Raw genomic sequence first — 12,725 nt, 5'->3', positions numbered from 1 at the left:
TCTCGGATGAAAATGCACTTGCAGAGACACAATTATGAAGAAAAATGCCATAAAATTGCAATTTTCTCCCGTTATATAGTTTTGGATGCAAATTTCCATCAGAAAATCGGATAGAGCTTTACTTGTTTCATATGTGTACCAAAAATCAGCTAATTCCATGTGGTGGAACGTTCTCATATCGCCGCCTGAATGTGGTTGTAAATTGAAAGAAAAGGGGAAATGAGTAACAACCTTGTCTGAAACCCTATTATATAGCTTATTATATACAAACTTTTATATTGAATATCAGAGCGGATATTTTCATGACAGTTTTATGATGTGTAACGACTAAATAAACAGTATCGATATAAAGATTTACACTGAGGACACCCTGATACATGAATACTGTTCTATCTCAAGTTGTCCTCTTCTGAATTTTCTGATCGTGTGGCCTTGTACATTTATCCGTATCTTCTTGTCTTTGTCTATACGTTTACGGAATCATTGACTCGACGCTAGCTATTCTTGTCTCACTTTCCTTGTTTTATTGTCCCATCTCCAAAGCGTTGTGGCTCTGTCAGGGTTGGGACCCTGACTTGTCTCACTTTCTTTGTGCCTGCCGACCACGCCACATCGAATAGATAGATTATCCATATGAAATACTTTATTTTGTTCTAAGTAATCAATCAATTCTGCGCTTCTTGGAGGTATTGAATGTGATTTATTATATTGTCTTGTTATTTTGTGTAATTAGTTGTTCGTTATTTATCACACATTTTCGCATAATTGTACCAAACTACTAAGTATTAGCTGTTTACAGCAATCATCGGTGGCTTGCTATTTTGTTACTTTATCGACGCTTCATAAACCAATCGTTATTGTTTCAAGATGGAGGGTAAATGTGTTGGAGAAGGGTGTCAAGTATACTTCAAGAAACGTAGTGGCAATAAGAACAGAAGTGCACGCAATGTAAATAGTCCACAATATAAATGGCTCCTAGATACGCTGGTGCAACAAGGATTGATGTCAGCAAAGGAACAAGCACTTATTTGCCAGAAGTGCTACATGAAGTATCTTCGGAACAAAAATCAGCCTGAACCTGAACCCGAGCAGAACCAGGAAATAGAGGAAGAAGACGACTCCCCGTCCCATATCCTGCCGTTGCTGACCCTTCATGATCTTTTGAATGGATCATCTTCACACAAAAAATGCTGTCTCTGTCTTGTTACCTTTGCAAGAAATGGAACAAAATCATCAGTCTTACCAAAACGTGCAAGACATCACCTGATCTATTCACACAAACTGTGGTGTCCCACCTCATCCCGCGTCTGCTCCATTCACCTTATTGGTAACGACTTAGATCCGTCTACAGAGGTTGTCCTTGATGGTAGAGGTTCCTTGGAATCTCAGTTACCATCAAAATCGTCCGAAATCATTAATGACCTCCTAGAGGTGTCGCACGTCCTTTCACAGAACCAGTCTGCGTTTACAATAAGCTTTTCTTCTCTTGATGACTCGGCATGCATGGCCTGGACAGGTTGGTCCAAAGATCAGTTCCTCGAAATCCACTCGCACTGTTCCCCATATCTTTCATCTGGTATATATACCAAGACTACACACGATGCTCTATTACTGTTCTGGGTAAAACTGAAAACCGACATTTCCTGGAGTCAGTGTTCTTCTCTTTTTGGAATTTCCAAGTCAAGTGTGTCCAAAACTTTCCACTCCATAGTACAGGCATTAGACACATCGATAGTCCCACAATTTCTAGGTCCGGATCACTTGACAAGAGAACAGTTGCTCGGGCACAATACTGTCTTTTCAGAAGCATTTTTTGGAGATAAAGCCACTGCCATATTAGATGGCACCTATATTTATATCCAGAAAAGCTCCGACCACAAGCTCCAGAGAATGTCCTACTGTGGCCAGAAGAAGAGAAACTATCTCAAATTCATGAGCATCGCCTTACCAGATGGCTACATTCTGGACACAGTAGGACCATTCACTGGCAGCGAAAATGATGCTACAATTACAAAAAAAGTCATGGACAAGCTAGTTACTTGGCTACAACCAGACGACAACGTTGTCGTTGACCGAGGTTTTAGAGATGTCCTACCAGTTCTCGAAGCCTCTGGCCTCAATGCTAGCATGCCGTCATACCTGAAACCCGGTCAAAGTCAACATTCTGACGTCCAAGCAAATCTTGACAGAACTATCACCAAATCGAGGTGGATTGTGGAATCCTATCATGGTCGTCTGAAACACTGGACGTTCTTCCGAACGCAATTGGTGTCTAACAGCTTTATCAATGTCATCGAGGCTTTGCTTCGAACCGTCACAGCCTGTCTGAATGGTATTAGAGGACCGATCTACCAGAGATCTCCAGAGAGAGATGCCAAAGATAGGCTAATGGCTGAACGTATGAAGGACCGTTTGACAACACCGAATGGTTTAGCTCAGAGAGTCAAGACAGATCCGGATCTATCTAGACGGGCAAGGTCCGAGTTTGTCAAGATGGATGCATCTTCCGTACTGTTTCCCCGTCTCGATCTTGATTACTTGAGAACCATTACGTGTGGAACGTATCAGATATCTCTGGCTCCTGGTTACATCGCCGAACATTTAAGTGATGACGGAGACTATGAGGTGTGGCTTTACCAGCACTCCCCAGACCTTCTCCGATGTCAAATACATTCTCGACACAAAAGCCAAACGAAATATAACGTTTGGATACGGTTCACCGTTTCACCCGATGTTGAGGCCCCAATAAAGGACTACTACTGCCAGTGCCCAGTTGGAGAGAGAACGATGGGAATGTGTGCGCACATCTCCAGTATCTTGTACTACCTTGGGTATTACAGGACGCTGGAAAACCCTCGACCATTACAACCACAGGTAAAGAAATTCCGACAAAACTTGAAATAGTTTTCCATGCGGCAACGGAGTGCATATGTCGAAAGTATGTTTGGGGCTCGATATGAAAGATCCCCGTTACCATGTGACTAACCAAACTTATAAATATAGGTATTATACAATCGCCCGTAGCTATGAACACTCCCGTAAATGCGAAAACCAACCAAAATCATAAGGAACACGTTTTGTTTGTTGTTCTGTCTATTTGTCAGCCAATGTCTTCAACCACGGGGACTTGTGAAGTAGCCATCTTGGATTTTTTTTATGAAAAAGTGTTTCTCTCACTTTTTTTCATATCTGTGTACATATTCTCAACATACCGAGCAAATACTCTCGTTTTTTTGTTAATTATCTAAAGAAAGTCGAAAATCGGCAATTCAACCATAGGCTAATTCAACCCAACATTTGAAAATGTTCCACCACTTACATTTTGATGATTTTTCCTCTCATCAATAGCATATTACGTACTGTTTAATAGGATAAAAATTGGTTTGCATCCAACGCCCATAAAAGGGTGTATTCTCTAAAAAACACAGTTTTTGTGTCTAAAATGTTATCATCGAAAATGGCATTTTTGAGATTGTTTCTTCCATAAAACAGCCAAATGGCGCGATGGAAACATGATTTTTTGTCACAATCATGCCATGAATGTATTCTTTACGGTGACCATCATTTGATTAGATTTTCATTAATATTTTACATAACATGCACATTTTATCAACACTTAGACAGCTTCTGAAAGGTACAACTTTGAGGAGCCATAAAAAACAAACCAAGTGACCTAAATCTTTATACTTTATAGATTTGTGACCACAACGGCATGGGCAATGCACCACCAACAGGAAATTTGAATCAGAGAAGGGGCCGTTTTGGAAACCGGCCCTTTCATACATCCTTCCTTTAAGGTCAGAGACAGTGAGTCGAACATGTAGGCCTCTATATACATGTGGACCGTTTAGTGTTGTAAGGTTTAGCCCAGTATATATAACATTACGGACAAAGATCATTAATTATACACATCAGGAAAAATTCATGTCTACACAAATGATCAATCTCCGACACACCGCAAAATAAAAATTCAGTTAGAAGACAAAGTGTCTAAATTAAAACTGACAAACTGTAACGTAAATTCCACATCAATTATACATTATTTATATCCTACCTGTTGGACATTGTGATAAGGTGACAGGTATTTCGTTAGGTGTAATTATGTTATTCTACATTATAATATATTATAATACATTTGTTAAGTACACATTTACCTGTACAAGGTATACCTGCACCCATTTCTAATACACCATGTCGAGGCATTGTAGTACTACTCTCACTAGTCACTCTTTGTTAAATCTGACCCCAGTAAATATAACTTAGACCATAAGAGTGACCAGAGGTAACGATATTACAGGTTTGTCAAAAGATACCTTACCTCGAAAGGTTGACTCTGTTTAGCTGATGATTTTTTATCCAACTTTTTGGACTTTAACTCAAGAGTAGCACGTTTTCCACGATTAGAACTTTCACTGCTTTTAACACATAAAGATCCAATAGTTTGATTAGGTTTGTAATCTTTGGCTTTGCCCGTTTCTTCCGACAGCAGGACGATGGTAAACCCCGACGGATTCAGTCGACTGGACGCTGCTAAATTGACCAGCAGGTCGAGCATAGGAATGCTGAAAGGCGAGAAATAAAAAAAAAGAAATTTGATAAGGGTGACATTATGACATATAAATTTAACAATTGACATACCTTTCCATTCACTACAGTATTGTTAGTCCCATTTACACCTGTCAAAGGCACCTGTTTCTTTTTCCGCCTGAACATGATTTCTGTTTACACAATTATCCACACAGATTCCACATTAAGACTTCTGTGGTCAAAACTGGGTCCCTAGGGGCCAGACGGAGTCCCTGATGGGTCAGTTTAGGCTGCTGAAGGTAGGTCGGCACATTTGACAATCCTACAGGTAATGTGAAGGAGTTCTGTGGTAGTGAAACATTGCTGTTGTACTGTATACACTCTGCTAGTCACATGACCTGCCTGTGTGTAGAATAGCTTACCACCGTATGGAATACTATACACCATTGTTTATGTTAGTGTGTATTCATGATGGTTTCTGCAGGGGCTCATGCAGCGAATCTTCAACTCTATGGTATATGAACACGTGCAAACCTATATACTCCAGGGTCTCTGAAATCCTCAACACCATTGGTGATGTATGCAAGAATTATTGATAGTAGAGGCGCAATAAACCCCCAAGCCTTTTAAAGATGTACGCAATCATTATTAATAATAATGCTTGCATGTACGAAACACCCAAGCCCTCTGAAGATGGACACAGTCATTATTGATACTAGTGTTAATTATTAATAATGTTTGCATGTATACTTTGTAAGAGGGATGAGGCTTGACCTCAACATCTAGTTTTAATTATTATGGCTTTTACTTCATCAGAAGACTGAAGCGGTATTATGACCCTAGTATCTAAATTTCTTGTGTAAATCATTGAATTTCTGAGGTGTTTCTGAGCCTCCGAGGTCTCAGGACATCATTAACCTATTCACCCCTAAAGTTACATTTGAACCATACCAAATCATAGACAGGGCAAGTCCAATTTATAAATATGTAGGGGTGAATGAGTTAAGCCCTCATCTCGACATCTTTGAATGCTTGCAACCCATGAGTTGTTATTTACTATTAATTTAAGGACCTAAAATAAAATAAAATCTATTTAAGATTCCAGAATGATGTCAGTCATAGCTTGACAATGAGACCAGTCAGTTTTGAAACATTGCGACATGTTTAGTATGTACATTGTATGTAGATAAAGTAAAACTTTGATATAATTGAGTATGACGGCTCCACTCACTGGTCTTGTGTGGAGAGGGAAAATGCAATGTGGCCAGACCAGAGTTTGAACTCGGGACCTATGTACTACAGATGGGTGTTTTAACTAACTGATCTACCTGGTCACCAGCAGTCACCTGACCTATTCTTGCTACACACATTTCTGTTTTTGTAAGTCTTTGCCCCCGATGACAACACTATTTACAATTTAGGTTTGGGTATCCCCTTGAGAAAATACACAACATGAAACAGGGGTTGGTTACAAGATACAACAGAGCCAGGTATGGATTCGAACCCAGGGCTCCATACTCTAAATGGACACACACCAGTTGAGCTAACTGGTTACTGACAGTCACCCAGCTCAGCCTTTACCACTCTTGACCAATGACCAAAAATTCTTGAAGATCCAGCAAAAATACTCCAGGGATGAATGTTAAAGGTGATACAATGTATATATCACTCTTTTGAGGGTCTAAAGAGGGTAGGAGCTGTATAAACAGGGAGCTTTATGTAGCCTTCTATAAAATGTCCATGTTATTGCTCAGGGAATTTTTCATATGGGGGCTTAACTATGAAATTTTACAAAAGAATTGTTTTTCTTAATTTGGTTTAAAGAATGAAAGAAAATTTATTTTTAAACTTTTATATCTTCAAGTTAATAGGCTTCAACTGCAAGAACACATATTATTCATCAACTACTCATTTTCCGTAGTCAGTGTTCCTATAAAAATATGTATTGACTAAAACTAGACCAGTCAAACAATTTATTCTTTAATTATACATTTTTTATCAGTCATTATTCCTAAAATGAAAAGGGATAGATGAAAAGTAGCCTCCATTTAATAAATATTTTTTCTATTAATTCATGTTTTTCCACCCATTTAATATTCTGCTGTCATGATTATGTCAAATATATATATACAAAAAAACATTTTTTTTTTATAAATGTAATTTGTATAGACAGATCTTCAAAAAGAAGCATCCAGTACTTGGAAAATGACTATAATCCACTGTTATCTACTGTATATTTTACAACTATTTATAGTCTGTTTCAGAACAGTCAATAATCCACCTGTCACAACAATAATAGACAAATGAATTTTTAAACAGTCTTTGTATCTGCTTGAGTAAATATAGGTCTGGTTTGGTGATTGTTGCAGCCCACACATGTACAATGACAGCTGTGCTGGTGTCAATCCTAATCAATAAAGATTTGTACAGGTGGCGTTGCTAGGGTGAGACAATTAAGATAAATGCCATTGATACTCCAATCAAATTAGTTCGATTTGTGTTTGTTTGTTTGTGTTTTACGTCCTGTCAACAGCTATGGTCATTTAATGATGAGCCAGGGTTTTGGTGATGGAGGAAAAGCCGGAGTTCCCGGATATATGAACCATCGACATACGACCAGTACCTAGGGCCGACTGCCCCACGTATGTCACGAACCCGCGACCCAGCGGTGGATGGCTAGTGGTAGCAGGATGTCAGACGCCTATAACCACTTGGTGTATCGTTCAAATTCATGCTTTTATTTTAAAGTTTCGATTCATTTTCACAAAATTTGATAAAATTAAAATGTTTAGAACAAGGAAATGTAACCAGTATAAATGAATATTGGTCATCTCACTACTGAAATTTCATCAAGGTATTTTTCTATAGTATTTCATCACTTTTTGATAATGGATATTGGGTTATACAATGTAAGTTGCCTTTTGTGTATAGAAATGTTGACAAGTGAGGCAGGCATTCCTGTGGTGAACGGGTGTGTGTGAAATATGGCAGTCTAGAAAAGCTGGACTGGACTGAACAAAATTAACCTGTGGAATATTGACTCAAGACTCCTGAATAAAGTTGACATCCTATATCTATAACATGAACTTATTAAATCAAGATTTATAGACCAAGGTATGTTACCAGTGGTGACACTATTTACTATTATAATGAACTCGACATATTGTCTTGTCTATTGCAATTTATCGACTCCAAATATTGACTTAACTCTTTGACACGTAATTATTAATACTAATTGAATATTGATCATCCAACAGATACTGCATCAAGCAATAAAGGATAGGAATCAATTCATGTGAGTGCTGACTGTACAAGATTTTCAGTCCATAGACCATCTATCAATATCTATCTATCACACATAAACTTTATTTATTTTACAACAATTATGAACTAAGTTTTTACAACTGATATTATTTATTCTTGTTGACCTGGATGTTAGTGCGGGGGGGGTCTTAATGTTGGAGGAAACTGGAGTACCCCAAGAAAACCCAGCATGGTCAGGCAGATGACCCATACCTCCTCATGTCTGAATGGGGAATCGAACACGGCCGCCTTGATGAAACGCAAGTGCGCTACCCACTACACCACCCGACTATCCAGTCCATTGATAGTCAAAACTGGTAGTCCATTGATAGTTAAGACAGGCAGTCCATTGATAGTTAAGACAGGCAGTCCACAAATAGTCAGGACTGTTAGTCTACTGATAGCCATAACTGTCAGTCCATTGATAGTTAAGACAGGCAGTCCATTGATAGTTAAGACAGGCAGTCCACAAATAGTCAGGACTGTTAGTCTACTGATAGCCATAACTGTCAGTCCATTGATAGTTAAGACAGGCAGTCCATTGATAGTTAAGACAGGCAGTCCACAAATAGTCAGGACTGTTAGTCTACTGATAGCCATAACTGTCAGTCCATTGATAGTTAAGACAGGCAGTCCATTGATAGTTAAGACAGGCAGTCCACAAATAGTCAGGACTGTTAGTCTACTGATAGCCATAACTGTCAGTCCAAATCAGTGCAATCAATACTGGAATCAAATATGAAGCACCTTCGACTATAAGGTGTCGAATCCACATAAAGGTCCAGTCAAGATTTTCTGTCAAGCCTAACATATAAAACACAATAATGAAGTAACCAAGAGTTCCTAATATAGGTAGTCCCTATCGACACGCCTAAGTCTCTGTAACACATATAACCTTTGTCACCAACACAGATTATCTTCCTCTCTAATAGGCAACATCTGGGTGGCATCAAATGGCTATAAATGACTGGAGAACAGAGTACACTGACAAATTACAGAGGACAGTCCATTAATGGGGAAGCTAAAATGTACAGATTTTTTATGGGATCAAATGAATGCTAATTATCATCAGGGAACTTTGAAAAACGAACCTGATGGTTATTACAGTTTACATAAATATTGAAATTATATTATCAAATTAATTAATAAGTATAAGGATTGCAACTAAACCCAAGTACTTAAATGATTGGCCAAACAAACAAAAATAAGATTATTTTTTTACCTTTGGACTATAATTTTCTTTTTATACTTAAAGGATTTCACACAACCATGACTCAAATAAGGATGCAGGAGTAATCTCCCCTTATAGTGAAAGTGTGACATTTTCTGGGTATTGATGAGATTTGCTGTTTATTATTGAGGAAATCTTACATAAACTAGAGAGGAAAATAACAACCAAATGCCTGCATTTGGAAGAGATGGCACACAACCTAACTCATTCACCCCTACATATTTAAAATGGACTTGTCCAGTCTTTGATATGGTAAGATTAAAATGCGGTTTTAGGGGTTAGAATGGGTGAAAAGGTTGATCAGTGATTAACAAGTGCCTTCTCATTGTCCAGAAATTACAAAAATATCACCTCACAGGAGTTTTAATTATCATAAGGAAGTTGAAAAGGGAATTACTCTCATCAAAATTTATCGTAAATTACTTCATGTTTATTCTACTTCAAACCGCTCACCATGACATCGGAAGATTTAACTGGGACAGTCTAGGTATACATATAGCTTATCTGTCTTGTGCTTGTAACAGGATTCTCATGCACTCATCGTGAGGAAAAACCTTATTACTTTTTACTCCATAGTCTAATGAATAAATTTCATTTTCAGAATAATTTACATATAAGCAATGATAAATTACTTCTATCATACAGTTAAGGAAATCAGTGTTGCAGCTAGTGGGGAACAGTAAAAGGCTTGGCACTTTCATTATTTTGATAGCATACATGGTCTCCATGCAAACCTATTGATGTCATTTATGCTGCTGGTATCCAGTTTTTTTGTTAAATTCTTACAAAATATAAAACTTTAAATACTGTAAACATTGCATTAGAAAAAGAAGTGAGGGGTGACAATATCATAATTTGAGATACGGTAAGTAACCATTTAGTACAAAACTTACAGCTAATAGTTTTCAAAGTTAAACATTAAGACAAAAGGTTCCATGCACAGTGATATTTATCCAATCTTGAAAGATATTCTAAGAAATTTAAGAAATATAATTAGAAAATTTCACGATTTTTATATATAGTGGATAAACAAATGAATTGGCCATGCCGAAAAGAATGATTTTCCCAATCCCTGGTGACCTCACCTAATCCAATACAGCCAATTTGATACTACAGGGTCTATAGACGGTATACAACACCAACTAGTTATGAAGGTGTCTTGTTAGCAGTACCATCCACCATAAAAACATGATCTGTAATTATGATAATGTACAGATAGAGACCAGAAACAGCAGGGTATAATAGTATAAGTTGGTACTGGTGCATATGTATACATAGTGCCTTTATATCTGGAGGCCAACATGTTGTGTCTAACAGGACAGGCATTTACTAGTGAACAGGAACAAGACTGGTACTGACATGTGGGTTGTTTGTGTGTTACATCCTATTAACAGCTATGATCATTTAAGGACAAGGCAGCTAGGTTTTGCTGATAGAGGAAAACTGGAGTACTTGGAGAAAAAACACCGACCTGCGGACAGTACCTGGCAACTGGCCCACGTAGGTTTCAACCTGTGACCCAGTGGTGGAGGGTTAGTGATCATAGTCCGACGCCTTAACTCATTCACACCTGAAGACACATTTGAACTCTTCCAATACAAAGGTTGGAATAGTTCATTATGAAACTTCAGGGGTGAATGACTTAATTAACCACTATTACATTGCAGCCACCTAGTACTGGCATACATTTTTGGCAGACTTTAAATGTACATAGGATTACAGTCATCTTCGTGGTCCTCTCCTTGATCAACGCTAGAAGGAATTTCTTTTTAGCTCAAGTTGAACGGGGGAAATTGAGTTTGCTGGTTCAATCCTCGGTGGAAGAACACAACTGTCATTCCTGTCGCATGTTTGTACAGAGTCTTCAATTTATATTACAGGGATCGACAGTTTGCGTTGCAGGACCTTTACAAAATCTGGCAACCCTATTAATAATATTTCAAGCTGAACTGCTTTCTACATCTTATTTCATACTGATATTATCTATTTTATGGAAAATATTTCAAGGATGTTGAAAATCTCTGGAATGTAATCAGGCTATGAATATAGCCGAGATAAAACCCTGGTGAAATTTAATCACCCAGGTTTTCTTACCGGAATGATAGAGAATCCTGCTGGTTACTCTACAGTGGATTTTGTAAAACTGATATTTATTTCACTTGCCCTATATTATGTTGTAGTATTATTAAATGATTGTTTTGCTGGTACAACTCTAAGCATGTAAAACACTTGCTTGCCTTGCCTTACTCATTATAAACATGCAACACAGGGGAATTAAACATGTAGTATAAATATTTGATTGTCTGGCCTTTTATTTCTCGTGTATAAGCTGATAGACCATTTTGTTTTGCTGGATCCTCATATGAACACATCATGTAGAACATACAGTTTTGTTTGTCTGGCCTTAATTCTAATAATGTCCAAAGAAAGGGATAAAGTTCAGCATGACACTGTCACAGGCCTGCTTAGTCTGGCCAAACACAAACCATGTTCAGGGGTTCAGGGGAAACCTTTTAAATTTTGGCATGGCCTAACATACACCTTCACACTAAGTGATAGCAACAGTTACATATTGTTATGTATAACAGAAACTCTAATTTCCACTGGAAAAACTTACATACAACATATGGCCAAATGTTACACATAGCCTGATTGATGATGGCAACAGACTTTCAGTTCTAAAGTTTAGTCACTTCATTGCGTCAATTTATCATATGTGTGTCAGGTTTAAAGTGTGAAGCAAGCTGACAATGCCTTTTAGTTGGTACACTTGACCACAGCTTCTCCTGTGGATAGCAGCTTTAGGTTTCTGGGGCTATGATGTTTAGTCAGCTTAATGATAGTGTTTGATTCGTAACCTGTTAGAATGTTGACCACACTGCTCCTACAGAACAGACCTAAGATGGGATGTTTCGTTCACTTAATGTATCTCAGTCTGCTGTGTATATTTGTGAGCAGTATGCTAACCAGACTTCCATTAAAAGCCTTTGTATACCTGACCATACTACTGCTCCAGAACACCCTTTTTCATTTACCCACAGTTTAAGTACCTCAGTCCGCTGTGTAATTTTGTATGTTTTGTATGTTGTATGCTAACCAGACTTCCACTAAAAACCTAAACCTGAACGAACTAACACTCCAGCACACCCTTGAAGGTTTCATTTACTCAGAACGGACCTGGGTTAGAATGTTTGTTCAGCTTAAGTACTTCATTCTGCTGTGTAATTTTGTATGTTGCAAGCTAACCAGACTTCCGTTAGCAGCCCATACCTGACCACTCAGTATCACTAACTGATACAGGAGCTGGTCTGCTGTATAAATCACCTGCAGTGATCTATCTTAGCTATTAGTCCTGCTGGTTCCCCCAGGGGGCAGAGCCTGCTCCAGTCATTAGCTGGTGAAAGGGTCACAGATAACAATGGCCAGGCGGTAAGTGAGCGGCTAATTAGTTATCACATTTCCAATTAGGTGCTCAAATAGGTTAAAATGATTTAACATGAATGATCTGAGATATACATATAAACATTTCAAGCACAACAGGCCAACATACACATAGCAACTTATAAGTAAACAAACATGCCATGAATTCATATTAACAAACATTTCGATTTTGAAAACATATGACATAAACATTTCCTAAAAATTAATTTAGTTTTATAGGTAT

The 12,725-nt window shown here is 38.0% G+C and overlaps 1 protein-coding gene across 13 annotated transcripts in view; it reads right to left on the bottom strand.

The window, feature by feature from the left end:
• LOC110463716 (titin-like) overlaps nucleotides 1–12,725 on the bottom strand; it is a 116,583-nt gene that overhangs the window by 42,706 nt on the left and 61,152 nt on the right. For 12 of the 13 annotated variants that reach the window (XM_021518521.1, XM_021518522.1, XM_021518526.1 and 9 more), the window contains exon 3: nucleotides 4,319–4,562. In XM_021518521.1, the coding sequence (XP_021374196.1) occupies nucleotides 4,319–4,562 (244 nt within the window). Of the gene's footprint in view, nucleotides 1–4,318; nucleotides 4,563–4,638; nucleotides 4,932–12,725 lie in introns of those variants that run through there. The other variant, XM_021518534.1, reaches the window with a different exon arrangement.

This window comes from Mizuhopecten yessoensis, unplaced genomic scaffold (assembly GCF_002113885.1).
Source record: "Mizuhopecten yessoensis strain PY_sf001 unplaced genomic scaffold, ASM211388v2 scaffold10921, whole genome shotgun sequence".
Classification (NCBI taxonomy): domain Eukaryota; kingdom Metazoa; phylum Mollusca; class Bivalvia; order Pectinida; family Pectinidae; genus Mizuhopecten; species Mizuhopecten yessoensis.
This window is presented reverse-complemented; position numbering and strand designations above follow the sequence as displayed.